Source organism: Sylvia atricapilla, chromosome 7, assembly GCF_009819655.1.
Source record: "Sylvia atricapilla isolate bSylAtr1 chromosome 7, bSylAtr1.pri, whole genome shotgun sequence".
Classification (NCBI taxonomy): domain Eukaryota; kingdom Metazoa; phylum Chordata; class Aves; order Passeriformes; family Sylviidae; genus Sylvia; species Sylvia atricapilla.
The window spans coordinates 24,041,132-24,061,595 of NC_089146.1; the positions used below are offsets into that span (position 1 = coordinate 24,041,132).

General features: G+C 40.5%; 1 protein-coding gene across 3 annotated transcripts in view; it reads right to left on the minus strand.

Annotated features, from left to right (window-relative positions):
• SMARCAL1 (SWI/SNF related, matrix associated, actin dependent regulator of chromatin, subfamily a like 1) overlaps positions 1–20,464 on the minus strand; it is a 32,093-nt gene continuing 11,629 nt past the window's right edge. For 2 of the 3 annotated variants that reach the window (XM_066323006.1, XM_066323007.1), the window contains exons 8-17: positions 18,919–19,077; positions 17,132–17,197; positions 9,245–9,385; positions 6,781–6,999; positions 5,928–5,998; positions 3,730–3,832; positions 2,873–3,055; positions 2,280–2,380; positions 696–792; positions 1–315 (exon numbers count right to left, since the gene is read on the minus strand). In XM_066323006.1, the coding sequence (XP_066179103.1) occupies positions 118–315; positions 696–792; positions 2,280–2,380; positions 2,873–3,055; positions 3,730–3,832; positions 5,928–5,998; positions 6,781–6,999; positions 9,245–9,385; positions 17,132–17,197; positions 18,919–19,077 (1,338 nt within the window). In that variant the 3' untranslated portion in view covers positions 1–117. The remainder of the gene's footprint in view (positions 316–695; positions 793–2,279; positions 2,381–2,872; positions 3,056–3,729; positions 3,833–5,927; positions 5,999–6,780; positions 7,000–9,244; positions 9,386–17,131; positions 17,198–18,918; positions 19,078–20,464) is intronic. The other variant, XM_066323008.1, reaches the window with a different exon arrangement.

Here is a 20,464-nt window from a genome sequence, read left to right on the forward strand (position 1 = left end):
TAAAGAAATCTTCAAGTCTTTTATTTTCAAAAACTAAAAAAATAATACATGATTGTTTTTGGTCTTTCTTTTTAAATAAGAAAATCTCTTAGCTGCCATTTCTTTAGCTGTCACCATTTACTCTTCCTCAATACGCCGCCTTTTTTTGGGACTCACTGAACATGTTTCTGCTTCTCTGTCTTGCAAGGCACTGACAGAGTCAGACTCACAGCCAGCATCAGCTGCCTCCAAAAACAAAACATCATCAGCATCATCTCTGCTCTCAGAGAAGGTCTTCTGGAAAAGGTCATAGATTGTCTTCTGCTGTGGATCTGGCTGAGGAAACAGAACAGCATCTACATTCACATTTCCATGTAAAACATAGTGAGCAAAATCAGAGGACACTCCCCCAACATAGTGCACATGTGTGTACAGATCATACCATACATAATACATACACATATGTATCTCATACATATATACTCAAATACATATAAATAATATGGATGCTAACAGGTCTCCTTGCAAGCAGTAAGTTTGAACTTCTGTGGAGAGGCATTGTGCCAAGGCATTGATCCTGGGAGGAGCTGAACCACCTGGTCTGCAGCATTAAGGGCAGAACAAGTGTGAAGTCACCTGTGACCACCTAGATATACACAAGCCAAAGCCCATCCAGCCTCTCCCAGGGACCACCAATATTCTTTCAGGTCAATTACCTTAGGACAGTAATTAGTGGACTCAGCTGTTTCGGAGAAATTTGTTTCTGAAAGACCAGCTTCACCCAGCACTCTGATCTTCTCCTGAATCATTGGCCTATGAGTGATAAATGGATATTACTAAAAGGAAAAAAAACCAAGGACACTTCTTCATTTACTATGTGTAGATTTAAAAAGGATAAGATGGCTTTTCTACCAAGTTTTGTTGGTTTCTTAATTTGTCCTGCTCTTGGTTATAATCACTGTATGCCGTCTTGAGATACCAATCAATTAAAGTGGTAACAATTAGAGGATTCTGGGCTATAAATATTTGGAGAACACATACATCCAATGGAGAAACTAGCTGACTACTGAGGCAACACCAATGTTATGAAGTCAAATCAAGAATATGCTGCTGAAAGGGCCTCCTAGTAGCCTCTGTGCTCAGTCTCCAAGGCAAGCAATAGTAAACCCCAACAACAGATGCCTCAGCATTTCAAGGATAACTCCCAATGTACAGCAGGAGGAAGAATCCATCACTGGCCCAAAAGGCTGAGAGGTCCCAGCCACACCTGCACACTGGATACTGAAAGATGCCAAGGCCATGGCACAGTTAATGCATTTACCAAATAGCCTCATCCTCTTGTTCTTTTTCTTGTCTTTAAAAAGATGCCACTGTCCTTTCGAGAGCCATATTTCTTCCCCATTAACCACTAATGACTGCACAGACAGCATTTCACAAATAAAGGCAGAATTACTGTCATTAACTTTCCATGAGATTTGGGTGATACGTTAGTTTCCAAATCCTTGCATTGTAGGGTTATAATTACTTGCCATCATGATATTCTGGGAACTGCACAAGTTCACTTAGTTCATTCATTCCTTTAAACAAGGTAATAAAGATGCAATTTTGGACTTTAAATGAAGCAGCTGGTGGCTAATTTCTTTTCATCATTTGCAGGTCAGCTCCCTTGCAGCACTGAAGATTACTCAGATCCTGCCCACCCCCAGATGTTAGATTCCCCAGCCCCAAGGACTAAGGTCCACTCTCACTGCAGCCAAAAAGCCTCATACCACAACTATCCGGAGGTGGGTCAATAGCACCTTTTGAAGGTGCTAAACTATCTGAAGGACTCACTAAATAGCAAGAGGAAGGCAACAATGCAGTCCTCCACAGCTCCTTGTCCAAGCACACAGCAGCCTAGATTGCTCCTCTGAACTGATCTACAATAAACTGAACCATCTCCAGTGTCTGCTGACTTTGTTTGAAAGTCCCAGCACTTACAGTACCCTAGCACAGGAATGTTCTGAGCTGTTATCTAATTCCTCCTCCTTACATGGAGACTGTGAAGGTTTTAGATACATCAGCTCTCTCAGAATTTCTAAGAGCCCTTTCTTTGTCAGGTAACTACTTTAATTGCTCCTGTCAGCCACTCAGTCACGTCCACTGCAGCCATGTCACCAGCTTGCAGCAGCCCTGGCACGTATTGATCCTCCCCTCACAGGCCGTGGAAATCAGCACTAGCAATAACCCCTCACACCACAGATGTGACAAACAGTGGAAACACCTGTCAGGAGAACCACAGTGTCATTCTCACTTCTTACCATAAGTAGTCATCTGCTGTGCCTTTAGCCACCAGGTAGTGAACATTAACAGAGCTGGTCTGTCCAATTCGGTGTGCCCGATCTTCTGCTTGGATCAAAATCTTAATGTAAAAACATGACAAATGGAAAGTGAAAACTGCAATATCTGAGCAACAGTGTAAGCACCACAGAACAGAAGATCTCATTTCTTCTGCTTAAAACTCTTCTTATCTGGATCCTGTTTAGACCTGTATTCCCAAACAGAGTAAGCGAAGAAGTAATCTGGTACACCAGGTTCCCAAAAGGCACTAACAGTTTTCCAAAGTAGAGAGTCAGCACTGACGATGGATCCTTTCAGGTCTTGGCTGGGCAAACCCTTAAGAGCTCTGTAAAATTAAGACAGAAGTGTGTTTCCCTTTTGTGCCACCTTCCCCTGCCAGCAAGCTGTGTAAACCAGCCTCACAGGTTCAAGCCCAGGCACCCGTGGTTGCAGAGCCAGCAGACATCAGAAAGAGACAAACCCTAGAAAAAGTTGCTTGCCCATTACATCTCTTATCAGCAACATTTCTGCTCTCCAGGGAACATCCAACCCCTGTTCCCTCCAGAACACTTACCCCTGGGTTCCAGAAGAGCTCTGCAAACACCACCAGATCTGCAGCAGACAGTGTCAGGCCCATGTTTGCAGCAGTGAGGGAAAGGACGCCCACAGTCTGCTTTTCTGATAACTGGAACTTCTGGCACAGAGACTGCCGCTCAGCTGAAGATGTAGAGCCATCAATGCGAATGTGCTCAATGTGCTGTGAAAAGGCAGAAGATGCTGTTTAGAGACCTGATCTCCTCTTTCTTGTATACTCCTTCCATGTTTTAAGTGGATTCCATGTCCAGTGCTGCCGCTGAGCAAAGTCACCAGTGCCACTGTGGGTTATAGTCCAGAATGTTATCTTAAACCATTCTTCACACTGCCCCAGCATGACGCAGCATGCTTTAGGAGCATCCATAGAAATTTCACATGAAAAGTTAGGACAAACAAGAGAAGTCAAGAGAAATGATTGGCAGGTCTGTCAAGTCTCTCTGTAGTATCTTTGTTCAAAAATATAAGAGCACCACAGAGGTAAAGGCAGGCAGGGATGGTGGGCTTGGGTAGTCTCATTCTCCCTGAGGAAGAATGAGAACAGTGGCCACACAGGGTAACATTCCTCCAAGAATTCATGAGCTCCAGGGCAGACAGTGGAATTAAAGAACATTAAATACAATAAAAGCCATTCAGCTAATACAAAGTGGATGCTGTGAGGCATTCACCCTGACAGCTCAGCTCCTTTGGTGAAGGGCACACTCAGAAGCACAGCAAGTAGAAATCATCTCTGTCACCAAGTGTCCTAAACTATCTGACCAGCCATAAATCCAGAGGGCTGTTCAACAGCTTTGATGCTGGAACAGTGATGAAGTTAAGACAAATCAGTCAGTCACTTACTTTCTTCTTCAGCTCTGTAACTACTGCATCCAGCATTATCTTGTGATGAGCAAACACCAGGAATTTATTATTCCCACTTTCCAGTAACTCCAAGATGTATTCTCTACATGAAAAAGGAAAAACATCGGAACACTATAAAATTACGTGCTGAGGAAACAGACTTTGCTCACAACAAATTCTGAAGATACTGCCCATCTATACACAAACACAAGGAAACAGGCTAGCATAAAAAGCTGCAGTAACGTGCAAGTAGCAAGTCAAGTCTTCTATAAATTAAAATACAGAAAGGAAAATTCCCTCATTTTTTTTCTTCACCACAGGCACACAGCTGCTTACATTATAGCTGGGTGTCAAAGAAAATCAGTTGATTATATCCTACTTGGAATATGACATCCCAGGCTAGTTGAGTGAAGGCCATCTATACTTAATTACAATCTCACTCACCTATCTGTATTTCTGACTTCTGCACAATCACAGTACACTAAAATGCAGTGTATGCAGCTAAACTTCCTGGTTTACTTGGGATTGGTTTTATATCAGAAGAAAACACCTCTAAACACACTGATTAGAAAAAAATACCTTTTCTTGCAAGGGTTCCCACTGACAATTTACCCCAGCTTAAGTATCTAAATTTGCCAGCTGTTTCTAGGGGTTATCCACATGCATATGGCAAATGAGAGGCAACAAGACTCCTTTAAATGACTTGAATGAAAACATCTAGCTTTTCCTATGGACTAAGGAGCACAGCTACAGAACCCATTTCTGTGAAGTAACCTGTATTACAGTCATGTTAACTGGAGCCTGAGGAACACCTATAAGCCCATGCAGACGATGTCATTTTTTTTTTTTTTTGCTGGAACAGCGAAGTTGTTGAGAAGATCAGGAATACCAAGACCTTTGCTAAAGTCCACACATCTTAGGTCAGCAGCAACTGTTACAAAAGGACCAAGAAGGATTCTCAGCAGTTTGCAGGGTTCATGACATTCAGACCCCCATTACATGACAGTATTATTTAACAAATAAATCTGGGACTGCTCTATTTTAAAACAAGTATCAAAGCAAACATTCAGAATAGTAAGCAGATGCCAACCAAAATCATAATTATTTTATATCTCATTCCCACATTTAACAAATGGCAAGTCATTTCAATGGAAGCAATGGAAGATATGTCATTAAGGGTAAGACACGGGAAGTGCTGATGATAGGACAGTGCCATTGGTTAGATGCTACTGTACCTTAGCAACTTGTAGTAACTGATATTTTAAATACTATGAAATCCCAGGAAAAAATGGACTACTTCCTACAGGAAAGTCAAATAAATGGCCCTTCATGGTCTTATATTTAGTTCACACTTGGAACTGAAATAAAAAGAAGAAAGTCTTCTAACTGTTCACTAACATAAAAGGAAGAAACTCTTCTAGAGAAATAAATGCTGGGACTATGAAGGTGAGTTCTGTGCCAAAAAAATTTTGCAGCAAGGTGTGCAACTGTCAAACCCCACAGTGCACATCAGTTGGTCCTTACATTCAGAGAGCTGTGGAAAGTAAACCATTTTCATATTATTACCATACTACTTATTAGAAAGTTATGCTATGACCTAAAGCAACTCCATTGCAGTCCCAGCAAAACGGCTAAGGATGAAAGGGCACAGAAAGAAATTACTTCCAGGGAAGAGAGAGTTAAAAGCACACCTGTGATACAAAACTTCTACGACTGAGGTCCCATGTGAGCCCTGTGGAAGAGCCAAGAACTTCAATAGGAGCTGTGAGATTCCTAAAGCAACTAAAGCTCAGCCCACCTCATAAGCTTTTTGGTTCAGGATTCCTACTGCAGCAGAACTGCAGCATTTGTTTTCTCAAATTCTGTTGATGCTTTTAATTTCATTATTCCCCTTCTCCTTAAACTGAAAAAGGGTCCAGACCAGGGAATTTGATCCAAGTCCCAAACACAAAGTCATTTTAAATGGTTCAAATGACAGTTTAGATTTGTATCTGGAATGAAATCAGAATACTTACTCAGCCAAAGAACCCCAAGAGAAGAAAATGTTTAGTGCATTGTAATTACAATCAAGTTTTTCTAGGCTGACTTGAGGCTATGCTTCATGTCCCTGCACTGTTATCTCTAAGGCACTGTCTCCCTGTTCTTAGCAGAAAAGCACATTTTACTGGGCAAGAATGAAGCAGTGACATGGAGCTTACACGACTGAGCGGATTTTAGCTTCTGCTGTTTTGTTGAAGAAGACAAGAAGAGCTTCCTTCTGCTGTTGTTTCTGTAGAAGTAAGAGATAAACAAATTTGAGTCTCAAAAATGCCTTTTCTCTTTCTTGCTTACAGATCTGGTGTTTCTGCTGCTGCCAGTAAACACTTTGCTAGGAAAAAAAATCAGCCTAAAAAAGCACAACAATAGAGGCCTGGAGGGGAAGTCTCCTACTCACCATTAGGGACTGGAGATACTCACACCTCCCTTCCTACCTCCCACTCAACTCCTACCAGTTGGATGACAAGTGTATCACAAGTGCAGTTTTAGTTGAGAAAGCGTGTCCCAACTAAAATGGCAAGGAAAAACTCCTAAATTCTTACAGGACTGTATTAGCAACTTAGGAGTGTAGAACATGCATTTTCCACCCATACAAGGAAAACAATCAAGAAAAGCAAAAATAAACCCTTCACATTTTTGGCTACTGCTCTGTTCACAACACAACTCAAACAAGGCTGTTTTTGTAGGCTGAATGAGGTTACAAGGCTAGACAGGAGAGTAAGTAGAGATGCAGAAGAGATGAAAGACAGTTAGAAATTACCAACAAGAGAGAAAAAAGGAGAGGAAATGGTATTTCACACAAAGGGACGAAGTAGACCACTTAGATCAAAAGCAAATCAAACTGAGCCAGTTTTGATTGTGCTGTACATTCATTTAAAACTGTGCCTTCACATAAGGTGTGGCTCTGACCCTTGGAACTCAGGGTACTGCTTTTTCACAAAAAAAAAAAGGTTTTTTAAAATAAAGCTACGTGAAATAGTGATGGCTCATTGCAAAAGTAAGTTTCTGACTTACACTTTCATATGCTTTGGCCATCTTCTTTGCTTCAGCTGCCAATGCAGCTTTGGTCTTTGCACTAATGCCCTCAGGAGCCACCACAACCATTTTGCGTTGCTTTGCTGGAAGCTGGGAAAGCACATCTGATTTCAGGCGTCGGATCATGATGGACTCTTCCAGCAAAATTTTCAGTTCAATTAAGTTGGATGACCCAGAGTAGTCCCAACCCCATGGCATCTGGTAAAGATCAAAGCAGTTATCAGTGTCATACCTCTAAGAGACTGCTCTGCATACAGTCCAAAATCAAAATAAATTTCCAGGGAATCTGGACAAGGCAAGAACTTAACCATCAGCAGGAGACTTGACAAAAATGGCAAAAAGGTAGAAGTGTATAAACTAATCCACTCAACATGAAAAGGTTACTTACAAGCTTCCCTTCTTCTTATCTACAAGAGCTCAGGGAGGTGCAGGGAAGACGACTATGCAGAAAGGTGACAGGGATACCTACTTCAGCCCTGTGCCCTGATATTCCCTCTCACACAGGAAGGTGTTGCTGCTCTCCACCTGCAGCTTTGAGCAAGCCAAAAGAACTCACTGCAGTTCTGTGCATGCACATTTATCTCAGCTTTAAGCAGAGAGACACACAAAAATATTCTCTAACAGCATGAGGACAAACATCCTTAACCCAGATGCCTTCACAGAGCTGTTACACTTGTCTGACATGCCAGGTCAGAACTGCCTGTTCTCCACTGTGACCTGACTCCTGCTCTGCTTCCTGACATACTCTATTTCTGCCATTACCGTGTTTGGCTCAGACTCAAGCAAACCAGAAATAAACTGTGGCCCAGAAGACATCATTCCAAACATTGTTTCTTCAAAGCATCATCACTTTGAAGCTCCTCTGTACGGAGCCATTCATTTACTCCTCCTTGAAGCACTCCCCTCTGAACCTGGCCTATCCTCCAAGATCCTGTGTGCAGGCAACATACACCTGTTCAACTAAGCTCAGCTCATACCTTCTTCTACCAGCAGCCCCACAGCCAATCTTTTGTTCTCTGAGAAAGAACAACAGTGGCATCAAAATTGGTACATTCCTCTAAAGAAGCACCTTTCAAACAACTGTCTTTCAGAGAAGAGACCAATACGGTTTTAATGCTGAAGCAAGGGGAAAAAAGAAACCTTTCTGCTTCAATTTCACAAGTAAATATACAGACTACAGCTACAGGAATACCAAAAATCAAGGTGGGGAGAGAGATGAAATCTTTCTGATAGCTCTAGTTCTAAATAATATTGGCAATGTCCAAAAATACAATCTCTGGTCTTGGAATAACAATCCAAAATAAGCCACTACATATTCCCTCCTGAAATGCATACAATGGAGATGTGAGGAGTCTCAGCACCTTGATCGGCTACATTAATTGATAAAATAGATTTGACCTTAAAAATCTGTACTGATTTTGTCTTCCCCAAGAGAAAACTGCTACAACACATAAATGGAAGTAAAAGAGAAAGAAGCCCCTAAGTATTCGCTGCATCCTCCATCCTCTCCTAGAATGCATGAGACAAAAAAAAAAATAAAAATCACACTAGCCCTAAGGTTAGCATTCTAAATGCATTTAGTTAGAATGTATTGGGGGTGGGGGAGGGGAGAGGGGAATTTATTTTACCAAAATATACATCTGGCTTTGATCCATAACATTCCAGAACACATGCTTCCAACTGTGATTTTCTTACCAAAGTGTTACAGCATCTTACATGAGTCAGTAAACTTATTACAGTGCTAGCAGGAGCTGCCAAACTCTCACAAATTCAGAGCATGTGCTCAGATAGAAACTACTTAATATTTGCCAACATCAGCCAGTTTGCAAAATGAATTCACAGCATGTATTTTGGGAACCAGTCTTGGGATATCTTGTAAATAACAGGTGACATATCACTTGCTGCATTTTTAAAAGTACAGATACTGGGAGGTTGAATTAATAAAAAATTATAAACTTTTATTTACAATTTTCTGTCATAAAATCTTGAAACAGAAACTAGTCAGACTTTAGTTTTAAATTGAATGGATCAGTGACTAAGACTAGAAATTAGTTTGTTTGTTGTTTTATTTTTTTTTTTAATCAATTAGCCCAAATATCTGCAGCTGCTTAAAGGTCCCTTAGTTACTCTGCCCCTTTAAAAAACTCAAGGGGCAAGATCTGTTAGGAATAAGCTCCTTTCACCAGTTATGGCCACATTTTATTGGGGATTTTTTCCCCATTTTTATTTCCATGGCTTTCAAGGCAAGAAACACTACTGCCTTCATGTCTCACTGCAGCACTTAGACCTCCTCAGCTTAAGAACTTTCAGAATGTTACTCTGCAGAGAAACTTTGTCAAAAAAATCATGCAAAAAGAAGAAAATAAAAAGCCTCCACGTTTTGAAAAAAAAAAATACATTGCTGTTTGCAGGGTCCCAGTTAGTGACTTTCCCCCAGCAGTACCTTCCTGGCATCACAGTAGCGCAGGCCAAAGGAGTGGAACTGGGGGAAGAAGGTTGGCTGCACAGCGGCGATCTGCGTGTAGAGCTCCGCCGGCCGTGACATGGCTGGTGTTCCCGAAAGCAGGATCACTCTCTTGGCAGCCTGGGAAAACCAAGCAGGGCATCATTATCATACAGCTCACCACAGAGCAGACCTTGAGAAGTCACCCCAGTCCTGAAAGAAAATCCCAGAACCCCCTGTTCAAGTACCCTAAATGGAAGAGTGCTTCACTTTCACAGGTACTTTCAGCTATCACTGCCTGAAGATGTTCAAGGACAATGCTTCAAACTTCCAGGGAGTAGGAAAAGCCACACGGTTTCTTAATAGCCATCCACGTGCTCTAAGAGAAGGGTACATCCATTTTTACTACAATAGTTTCTGAATCACCATTTACCCACTAGACACATTAATATCTTATGGCTGGCTCAACTTTTCATTTGGTGTCAGCTATCACAGGAAAATGACACACCCTCACAGGTACATCCCCACCTCCAAAAATAAATTCTTTCATAAGAAACCTGCCACAACAAGCCACAAGCAGACTGTCTTTCTCAAAGCAGAAGAGATACAAAGAAGAAGGATTTTTTTCTTACTTTTTTGTTCATTTTTTTTAAAATTATACTAGCAAGGAGGAAAAAAATGAAGCTCTCTGAAGAAGGGCCAGAAGAAGATCTGATAGCCAATGATGAGTGCAGGCACAGCTGGCTGGATGCTAGAACATGAGAGAATAAATACAAATCATGTAAGAAGATTGTAAAATTTGTTGTAGGGGAGACGAGAAGGGGACAGAAAGCCTGGATCTAAAATAGGTGCTCCCAAGAAGTAGAGGAAAAAATTACACCATAGACATTAAAGTCTCCAAGATACACTTCTACCTTCATACCGCCACTATTATCTAATTCTATTATTGGATATAAGCTATGAATTTCTACTGCTGTAAATTCACATACTGTAGTTAAATTACACGTGCCTTGCAATTTCCTACACGGTTTAATGCAGGCTCATTAGAATAACAAAGAGATTGTTGAGTGACATCTGTACCAACAGCTCATTCACATTTAAATGAAAAAGAAAATGAAATTCTTTTATCATTTCACTGAGATCAACAAGTCACCCAGATCTATTCAGCTGTTTCATCCACTTACCAGCCAAATCTGGTGGAAAAAGAGTTCCGGAAATTAATTTCAAGACTCTATCAGCTATTTATATATAGGCTGTGATCAAGGTGGGACTTGCCTTCTCCAATAATCCCTATTAAACCGACCAGAGGGAAATGTGATCACCACCAGGATCAGACAATTCCCATGAACATTAAAAAAAGCAGAATAGTCACTGAATTAAGTAAGAGAAGAGGTCAAACATTTGAGCATGTCAGAAGGTGAGAGTTTAGACAAGACAGGTGCTGATGCTACTCAGAAGAGGAAGGTGTCACAGGGACCAGGGATATCAGATCCCATGACAAAACAGTGATCAAGCAGAAATTAGGTCATTTTTAAAAGGTAACACTAGAGGACAACTGAACAGAACCTATACAGTACCTGATACCTAGCAGAAACCTTTGAGGAGGAAACTGACAATACCCTGAGAAATCTGTGGAAAAGCAAGACAAGCAAGTCCCACAAGTGCAAGAAACCTCCAAATTAAACTTGTTCCTTACCAACCAACAGAAGGTAACTGCTAGAAAAAGGGAAGCGTGAAGGCATGGAATGACAGACATCTCATGTAAGAAAACTCTGGATCAAGCTAAAGCAAGAACACACTCAAAACAGACCAGGGACATAATAAATGCAACATAAACCCAACTGTGTTGAAAGGGTTTATGCCGTTCTCAAGGCTCTCACTTCTCAGAGTGTTCCCTGGGAGCTGCACAAGATGAAGTTGGAACACTAATTCCCCAGTAGTCAAAACAATTATTCAGGCTCCTTCCCCAGTCCGTAAATAGGTGTCAAAAGAGGATCATGAAGTTACAAGCTATTTGAAATCTAAACTTGTTCAGCTGCTGCTTTTCTGTGTGTAACTTATTTCTGAAAAGACAAGGTATTCAACCACAGCAAGCTCTTACCAAGGGCTGTGACATGTCTCTAATTAACCATTTAAATCAAACTGAAAAGTAATAAAATAAAATAAAATAAAAACAACAAAATCAACCAACAAACCTCAAAAGACACTAACACTACAAGAGCTGTGAAGAACTTCAGAAACTAATTCCAGGAAATTGCATGGAACATAGGTGGTCTAACTCATTATCCCAAAGCTCCCTTTCAGTTTTAAAACCTCTGACAGATGGAGCTCAGGAAAGAACAGAAGAAAAAAAAATCCTAGGACGACAAATTTCCAAGTGTTGAAGGCTGACTTAAATTCTGGATGAAAGAAATGGCTTTGATTCCCTTTTCTTTTTCTAGTGGCAACTCATTTTGAATAGATGCCAATAAAGATTTGCTCCTGCAGAGAAGTCTCTGCTGATCACTGCTTAATTCTTGTTTCCTGCTGAACCTTCTGTGCTGTCAAGAGTGAGCATGTCGCCTCTTTCTTCAAAGGTCTGTAACAATAATATGGAACAACACCACAGAAGATAAGATTGCAGGGGCCAGAAAGGACTTTCTAGCAAAATCAGATCTTGTAATCAAATGATACATATTTCCACACAGATGAACTAAGATTAGCTGCTCAGTTGCATTTAGGCATGAAGTTTATGGAACTGGTGGAGACTTGGTCTGCAGTTCTCATTTACTAAGTAGCCTAAGACAAATGTGGCTTTGTAGCATTACACAATACACCAGCAAGAATTAATTCCACAGCTGTGAAAACATTTACAAAAGTCACTTTTGAAAGTCAAAGAATAATTTACGAAATGATGGCACTTACTTTAGAGGTCAAGACCTAGCAACCAACGATTCAAAAGGGAGTAGGAGAGGCAAAGGGGTTATGTGACAGACAAAAAACTGAACACACAAAATGCCTCATTAACATACAATGACTGTCTCTGTGTTAAGTGAATTTCACAGCAGGAGCTCTGCCATATGCTATCACACTGACATACTTTTTAAAATAAATGTGGCTGGTTCTGGCTGTACAATTACTCGTGTCCCCAGTTTTTGCTTACTGTGTCATTTTAAACTGCTTAGCTTAAGAATAGCTTATCCTGCAAAATGAAAAATCTGAGAAGGATCATAATAAAATAATCACCTGATGAAATAGAAGATGTGATAAAGGGGAAGAGTAGCAGCTTTGAGGAGTCTGTTTCTCTTCTTGGGCAATAGGCTGGGCTCTGCATTTTGTAAGACTTATCCTACAGTAATTATTCCAAAAAATATAAATACTTTCCCTATTGTTAACCAACATGTAGACCAACAGTGTGTCAAACAGCAGTGATAAGCTATGACTGAAACAAATTAAACTGCCGTCCTATTTCAAGAAGGAAAAATAAAAAAAAAAGGTAAGAGCAGCTCTGAAGATGAAACCCTGAGGGCCCACAGCTTCTCAGCTTCTTCAGTTTTAAGATAAACTTCCTTCTCTCAGCAGGTGACAATAAGGAAATAAATTATTTATCTAATCCAAACAGATTTGTAACACCTAAAGACAGCTGCTGTTTATTTCCTGACAGAAATAAAAATTTTTGTCTTCCCTCCTCACCTTCCACCTTCAGCATGGACCTGTTTCTCACCACTATTTTTAAGTTGCTCTAGGGCAACAATCATAAAAGGCTTAGATTCCAGCCACATAATGTATTTGGACTCCCAGAACAAAACCGAAGACCTTTAACCCTGCAAACATCAGGATGTGCATCAGACTATTAACTGCAGCTCAATGGGAACAATCAAATTAGTAATATTATCCATGTGTTGGAGAGCAAATGCTCATAGAAACCACAAAGAATATATGAACATTTAATGCCCCTGGAATTTTTGATTAGGTAGTACCTTTTATTTCTCAGTTTCCAATTCAATTCTTCACTACTTATTGTCATGCTTCTAAAAAAACTCATCCATTTTCCACTGGGACCTTCCCTAGTTTCCACGCCTTGCAGTATTCCATGCAGTAAAGACCATGCAGTACCTTGTCTGGTCAAAACAAGTAGAATCCTTTCCACTCTGGTCCCCAAGAGATCCCACTACAGATCAGTGAAAAGCTTCTGTTTTGTTTGTTTCTTCTCCATCCACATCCCTGAGGCTTTGCTGGTTTAAGGATATTGGTAGTATGTATACTCCCTCTCCTATGTTTATGTCTCTCAGCCAGTCTCATCTTAGAAGGAAAAAACAAAATGCTTACAAGAAGTGTAATACTATTGATACTTTCTGCCTCTGAGTGAAGCAGATGCAGAGTAGAGGTAAAAGGAACAACCAGTACTGTCAGTATGCCTAGGACAACTTAGTCCCAAACATGAAACTACAGAAAGCAACAAGATGACAAGTAGGTCCTATTACCAATTGACACAGCTTTGAATCAGGGGGAAGGACATGCCAGGCCTAGCCAGGCCTTTTGGTGACTCAACCACAGCCCAACAGTATGAAGCTATTCTCACTTTGATGTGCATGGAAACAAGACACAAAGACCACTTTGAACTCAGCAGCTCCTAGCCCCTGAGTACTGTGAGAGGTGCTGTAGCTGGGGACAAATCTCAGGCAGCTGCCAGCACATACAGACCTGCTGGTGTGAAAGCTGGCTGACTTTGAAAGCAGAATTTTTGCCACATGACCAAACATCAAAGGACTGTTTTCTACTACAGTTTTCAATCCGTCCTTCTGCATGATTCTGCAGGGATGCAGAGAGACTATGTGCAAACTCTACCACCTCCTTTCACGCAGACAGACAGAGCATTCTCCCCCATGTACATGTCTGGACACCCACAAACTTGCACAGCCACTGGAATATGAAGGGAATAAGAAATATGGCCTAAATATCTTGCAGCTGCTATTTCACCCTATCTTACTGCTCATGCAATTATAAGTTCCTCTCAAAGTTCTGTCCACTAACAGTAAATTTGGCATAACATGTCTGTATATTTACTCTAAACTAATGACAACCTGGGGCAAGCCATGAGGCAGCGAGCATAGCCACTGCATACATCCAGCCATAATAAAATTTCTTCCTCTGTCTCAAGTAAAACTTTTCTGAATCTGTCAGAAAAGTTTTTTGTCAGCAGCTAAGTACGTCACAAAAGATACTGAGTGCTGCACATAAAATTTGCTTTTGTTAATATTAAAAAAAAGTCTAAAAATTCCCAACTGGCAGACTTAGGTGACATGTTTAATACATGGCTTTGCTTGACAATTCCATACCACGCTTGCTCTGCAATATATACGAGAGAGCAGGAAAAGATGAATTATGACTGAGTGGCTAAAAACACCACTTCATTTTGAAAACCAGTGTTATGGTTTAGGCTTGCTTATTTGAGGTATGGTACTATTTGTGTTGTGGTTTTATATTTGTTGAATTTGTTTGCTAACTGGAAGATAGGATTTTGGGAGAAAAAGGCAAAAGGTCAGTATCAGATATGAAAACTAAAATAAGGCTTTAAATGCTGTAACCATGAGCTAAAGATTCAGTTTGGCTATCTAACAAGACAAATTAGAAACTAATATCCAAGGTACGCAATCTTTATTATCAATGTACTAATTTAATCCAATTACTGTGCAGTCCTGTAAAAACACTTGCAACAACTGAAATATTTTATTTGTTATTCAAATGGAGATGTCAAAAGAGCAGATTCTATCAAAATAAAAAGTAATTAAGTATGGATAGAACTGACAAATATTTCTGTCTCCAAAACATTTTAACTTAGATCTGTCAGGTGTCATTGCGGATTCATAAATCTTTGTAGCATTTCTTAAGTAGATTTCTTTTTTTCTGTCCCTAAAAGTCAGTTCGAGCTTTTAGGCTTTAGGACATTGAGATTCTCACAGGAAATACCAGCAACTATGGTGATTTCCAATAGTTTAAAGTAGTATTATGCTAAAAGTTAGAAGTGGCAATGCTTAGAAGGTAGACAAATAAGGTATGAGTTAGCTCCAGGGCCTCTGGTTACAGCACAGGCACAGCTGCACTGACCTTAAGATAGGGACTGAGGTACTGAAGAAGTTTACCTCTCAAGGACTTGCCTACAGTTGCACCTTTTTCTGGTCTAAGAGCCCTACTGCTGCTCAAATCATTTTAACATACAGAAGGCAAGAATAAGAACATGCTCAGCAGCATGTTTAGGCACACCCCTTATTCAGTAATTTCAAGATATCATGTAAAATAATGAAAATACTCCCATTTCTGCCCCACTGTAGGTATCACATAGTATAGTTGTTAAATTCAGTATTCAAGTGATGAAAGCTCCTAATATTTTGGCAGTTTTTTCAAATACAAAAACATTGGTGTGATGTGGTATGTTGTGCCAGTAGTGACCACAGCATCACTCATTAGGAGCTGGAGACACAGCTGCCAAAGGGGATAGTTTTAGAGCAAAATGCCTGTGTTGGAAAGCAAGGAGAGAAGAAAAATGGCTATTACAACAAATACTTCAGAAATTTTAGTCAGCAACCAGAATTTACCTGAGCATCTAACACAAAACATCTGGTACTGCAATGCTCATTGCAGGTGAGATAATGCACGATATGAACATGAAACTCTTAATGCTTTCAGAAGACTGAAATTCAGTTTCAGAAGCATCAGCTCTCAATTCTTTAAGACAGTGATGTGACAGCATAAAACTGTAAATTCTCAGGAAGTGCATACAGGCAATTAACCTCTGCAAAACAGCTACCATCTTTCACTATCGTATCTTGCAGCCTACAAATAATTTTGACAAGCTGATCCTTACAAAGCTTCAAGTAGCAAAGGATGCTTTTTGAGCATTTTGCTCAAAATGAGGGCGAATTTGTTATTTTCCACAATTTTCAGACATACACACTAATTGTTGTATTTCAAACTGCTCACAGAATTGGACCTCCTACTTAAGTTTCCAAACATTAAAAGCCTGAAGTGATTTGAAAACCAAGAGAAGACACGAGTCAGGCCTTTAAGGAGAACAACCAAGTTATTCTAGGACAACCATCTTCAGCATGCCATTAAGAATCTTGCATATTAAAGTTGGTTGCTATAAAGCCATCACAGATCAAATCTTCTCTTTATACATACTGCTGATTAATTGCTGAAGAGGAACTGCAGTGCCTAGAAACTACCCACAACTTTAATCTGTTAGATACTACCAGGCTGAGTTTGATTCTTTGATCTCAGGACAACAGGCAAACATCAGAATTTACATTTCTCCTGGTATCTTGTAATTGACTAATGCCTGCCTTCTGTGGGCCACTTGTCCCACTAATCTCACATTCTACCATTTCCCAGTAGCTTTGTGCATGTGACCAGCAGGAGCGTTCCTAAGCCCTGGCCACACAAATACAGTGGACACCTGCAGTAACAGTTTAGAATCCTAAAACCAGGGAAGGGCTTCGGCAATGCCATTCTGACACACAGCAGCAATTTGTGTGCCAAGAAGTAACTGATAATGATTATTTTCATTTAACAAGGTATTTTGACACCACTATACTCTTTCTACTCTCCTTGAATACATTCAGTATGTTCTGACATTCCCTTTTCCCTGTCACCACAGAACTCATCAGTGGCAGTACCACAATTACATAAAGGGAGCTTCTGAAGTTGTCTTGTTAGGTTTTGCCATCTAATATTTGTATGGAAAGAAGTGGTAAAGCCAAATTTCAGTCTTGGATCTACACTATCACCTGGATTCCCTCTTGCAGACAAAAAGAATTCAGCTGCTGGCTCCTAAACCTGCTACGTGGAGCAACACTGCCCTGGGAGCCTGATGTTAGCAATCAGAGCTTTGGCACCCAGCATACACACCTTGAGTAGAGGCATGGCAGCTTGGCAGCGTGCAGTTTTTGTGTTCTTCAGGAAATGAGATTCATCCTGAAACAAAAGAATCATGAAAGCAAAGTCAGTTTAGATCCATACTCCAAATGCAGGTTACAGAACAAATTCCCAGTGTTCTCAGCTATCTAGTATTACAGGCCTTTCATTCAGGATATTTCAGGCATTGGAACAGTCACATCAAATTCTAAACAAAAAGACAGGATGCAGAGTAGCAGGCTTCCTGCACTCAAACCTGCAGCTGCAAGCAAACAGAACAGAAATCAAACCTTGCAGGCATGAATCATAAATGAACACCAAAAAAAAGTGAGCAGAGGGGGCTGGAGAGGGAAGGAGAAAGAGGAATATTATTTCCATAACTGATACTCATTTGCCCCTATGTAACTTTTAAATGCAGCAAGCACGGGAGGCCTATACAGCACCAGTTCCCTTAATAAGGGGTAAATGCAAATGATAAGGAAAAAAGAAATCTAATTAAGATCCAACTGTTCTGCTGATAGGGCTCACCAGGTGGGTAATAGTCTCCTACTTCAGACATCACCCTCAAATGGATTTCACTTCTACTGCTATAGTAAGGCAGAACTTAAGGCACAAAAAGCAATCAGCACCCTCCAAGGGTGTATCTCATCTTTCCATGTGTGGAGAAAAAAGCATGCAAAGACAATGCAACTGCCTAGGCTCTCAGGCACAGCCTTCCCTCTCCCAAATAACAAATAAGCTACATTAATTTTCCCAGCCACCAAAAGAATACTGCAAGAAAAAGCAGGAAAGCTCAGTAAGCCTACTCTCATCTGTAAAAACCTACAAAGGGTCCAGATTTGAACATATAAACACACAGAAAGAACATCTGCCAGTTGAGGCTGGTGAGAAGCTCTAAGGCAGTAGCCTCAAGCCCACAAAACTAATAATCTGCATTTCCACCTTGACAGAATGTTTAGTCAGAGTGTGTGTAGGAGAAAAAATACAAAAATGAAAAAGGTCTGTTCCCCCTGAGTAGCTTGGTCTCTGACTCTATCTATTACCACATTCCCATCTGATGCTGAGAAACAGATTATTATGTTCCAATTGTCATGATCATTGGGCAGGTGTATATGCGTGTGCTGGAAACTAGACTGAGAACATCAAATACTCAGAGTAAGCTACATATACACTTTTGCTCTCTCTTGAAACACTAGATATTTTGCATTTTTAGTAACTGAAATCCAGAAAAATGGATTTACTGTGGCTCTGCAAAAAGATAAAAACTGGAATTTGAACTAATTTACAAAAGAAACGATACAACTGATCAAAGAGGGCTTAATGCAGATTGTCAGTGGAACACAAGCTAAGAGAGATTTTTTTCATGCTTTACCTACATATTTAATGTTGAAAGGTTATCTGCTTTACTGGATAAACACTAACACCACCCTTAAGTCCAAGACTTAAGAAGATACAATTCCAAGACTACTGTATTGACACCCCACATTAAACACCTTTCTCTCCAGCAGAGGACATGACCAAGCACTGAAATCAGAGATGCACCATAACCAGTAAAATTGAAAACACAGCCTTAGGAATCACAAAGGAATTAAACTCTACTAGCTATTTCAAAAGGTTTCAGAGAAACCTCATGCTTGTACTCATGAAGACAGGTGTGATCACAGCCACAATTACAAGATACTTTCAGTCCTAAATAAGGCCCACTTCACCCTTCTTTGCTGTACAAAGGTTACTGCATTTGCAGCATAGAATTAACTTGAAAATTTTCATGTACCACTTACAATAATAACTACTTGGAATGTGCTCTTAAGTTGCTTGTCCATCCTGCTGAGGAGATCAAAACTGATTATATTGATCAAGCTTCCTGTTACGTTGTCCTTCCCACTCACTATGACATTGGTGCTTTCTGGACTCAAGGATGGAAGCCATCTGTGAAATGCCTGGAAGAAGAGGAAAGAAATTAATTGCATTCTGGTGCTTATCTTCTTTGTCAAGATCCCAAACCACTACACAGAACATCCTCATGACGACTTAGAACATGGACCCACCCCATCCACCATTAGACATCACTCTGGAGCACAGTAAGGGTAAGCTGCCTGCCCATGGCAACCTCCCTGGTAATGGCAACATCAAGAGCAGAACTCAGGCTACAAGGCAACTTACTTTACACAGCAAAGAAAGCTCAAACCCTATTAGTTCTTACTGGAAAAAACCCCAAAATCCAACAGACAAACAAAAGAAAAACAAACCAACCCCAGTAATACCCCCCCAAAACCAAACAAAAATCTGATCTTTAGTGGAAATTTGCATAACCTCCTGAGAAAGCTCCCTGCTATGCTCAGAGCCAGAGACTACTGTGACCACTGCTTACAGGGAAATTTAGTTTTCCCACTCAACAGGAAACCTAAGGTTGTGAAACACAGACTTCTAAGCAGTAAACATCTATCACTACAGCAATGTTTACTCCACGGTGAGGGTGAAGTACAACTCACCCAGATGAACAAAACATTTCCAGTACCTCCTCTTCATAAGAAGTCCAACCCCCCCCACCCCAAAACCAAAAAAAAAAATGAAAAGATCAAGTTAACAACACACCAGCTGCTCTATGACAGCAGCTGAAATTCATGTGGTAATTGTCATTCAATCAACCTCTTGAAATGCTCCACACACCAGAGCAAGATATCCTCCCCCAAACCCATCTGTTAGCCAGACCACCCACCATTTCCCTTGTAATTCTGTCCCCAGTGACACCAAGCTCTCTGCAAAATTTGAGTTCTGCTGATGTTGCTCTGCAGAAAACTGTCTGGGCCCACCAGGATCTGGTCTCTACAGAAATGTAGCCAAATGGTGATGAGAAGTGGCATCTCTGTCTCTAGGAACTTTGCCTGTTGAAATTCCCCAACCACAATCATTACTCTCTGCTGTTCAGCAACCTCATGCAGCAAGCAGCAGGAGGAGTTAAATGTGAGCTTCTGATATTTCTCAGTATGTGAGAAAGTAACAATTAATTGTCCTTCTCCACTTACTGAAAGCACCACAACCAAAATGAGCAGTAAACATGCAGGCAAGGTTAGATACCAACCAAAAAAGTATGTACTTGACACCACGTCAAAATTTAAAACAAAGGCAGCAACAAAAGGAAAGTACCTGGAAACGGCTACAGTACTGCCCTCTCCTTTTATAAAGAGCATGGGACTAATTTACACCATAAAATTGATCCTGAATTTCTCACAGGGTGCTGACTTTGGTTAACAAGAAGTGCTATGAAACTACCATCTTAATTATTTAAGTTTCAATGCTGAACTCCAAATGCATGTGGGTGCAACA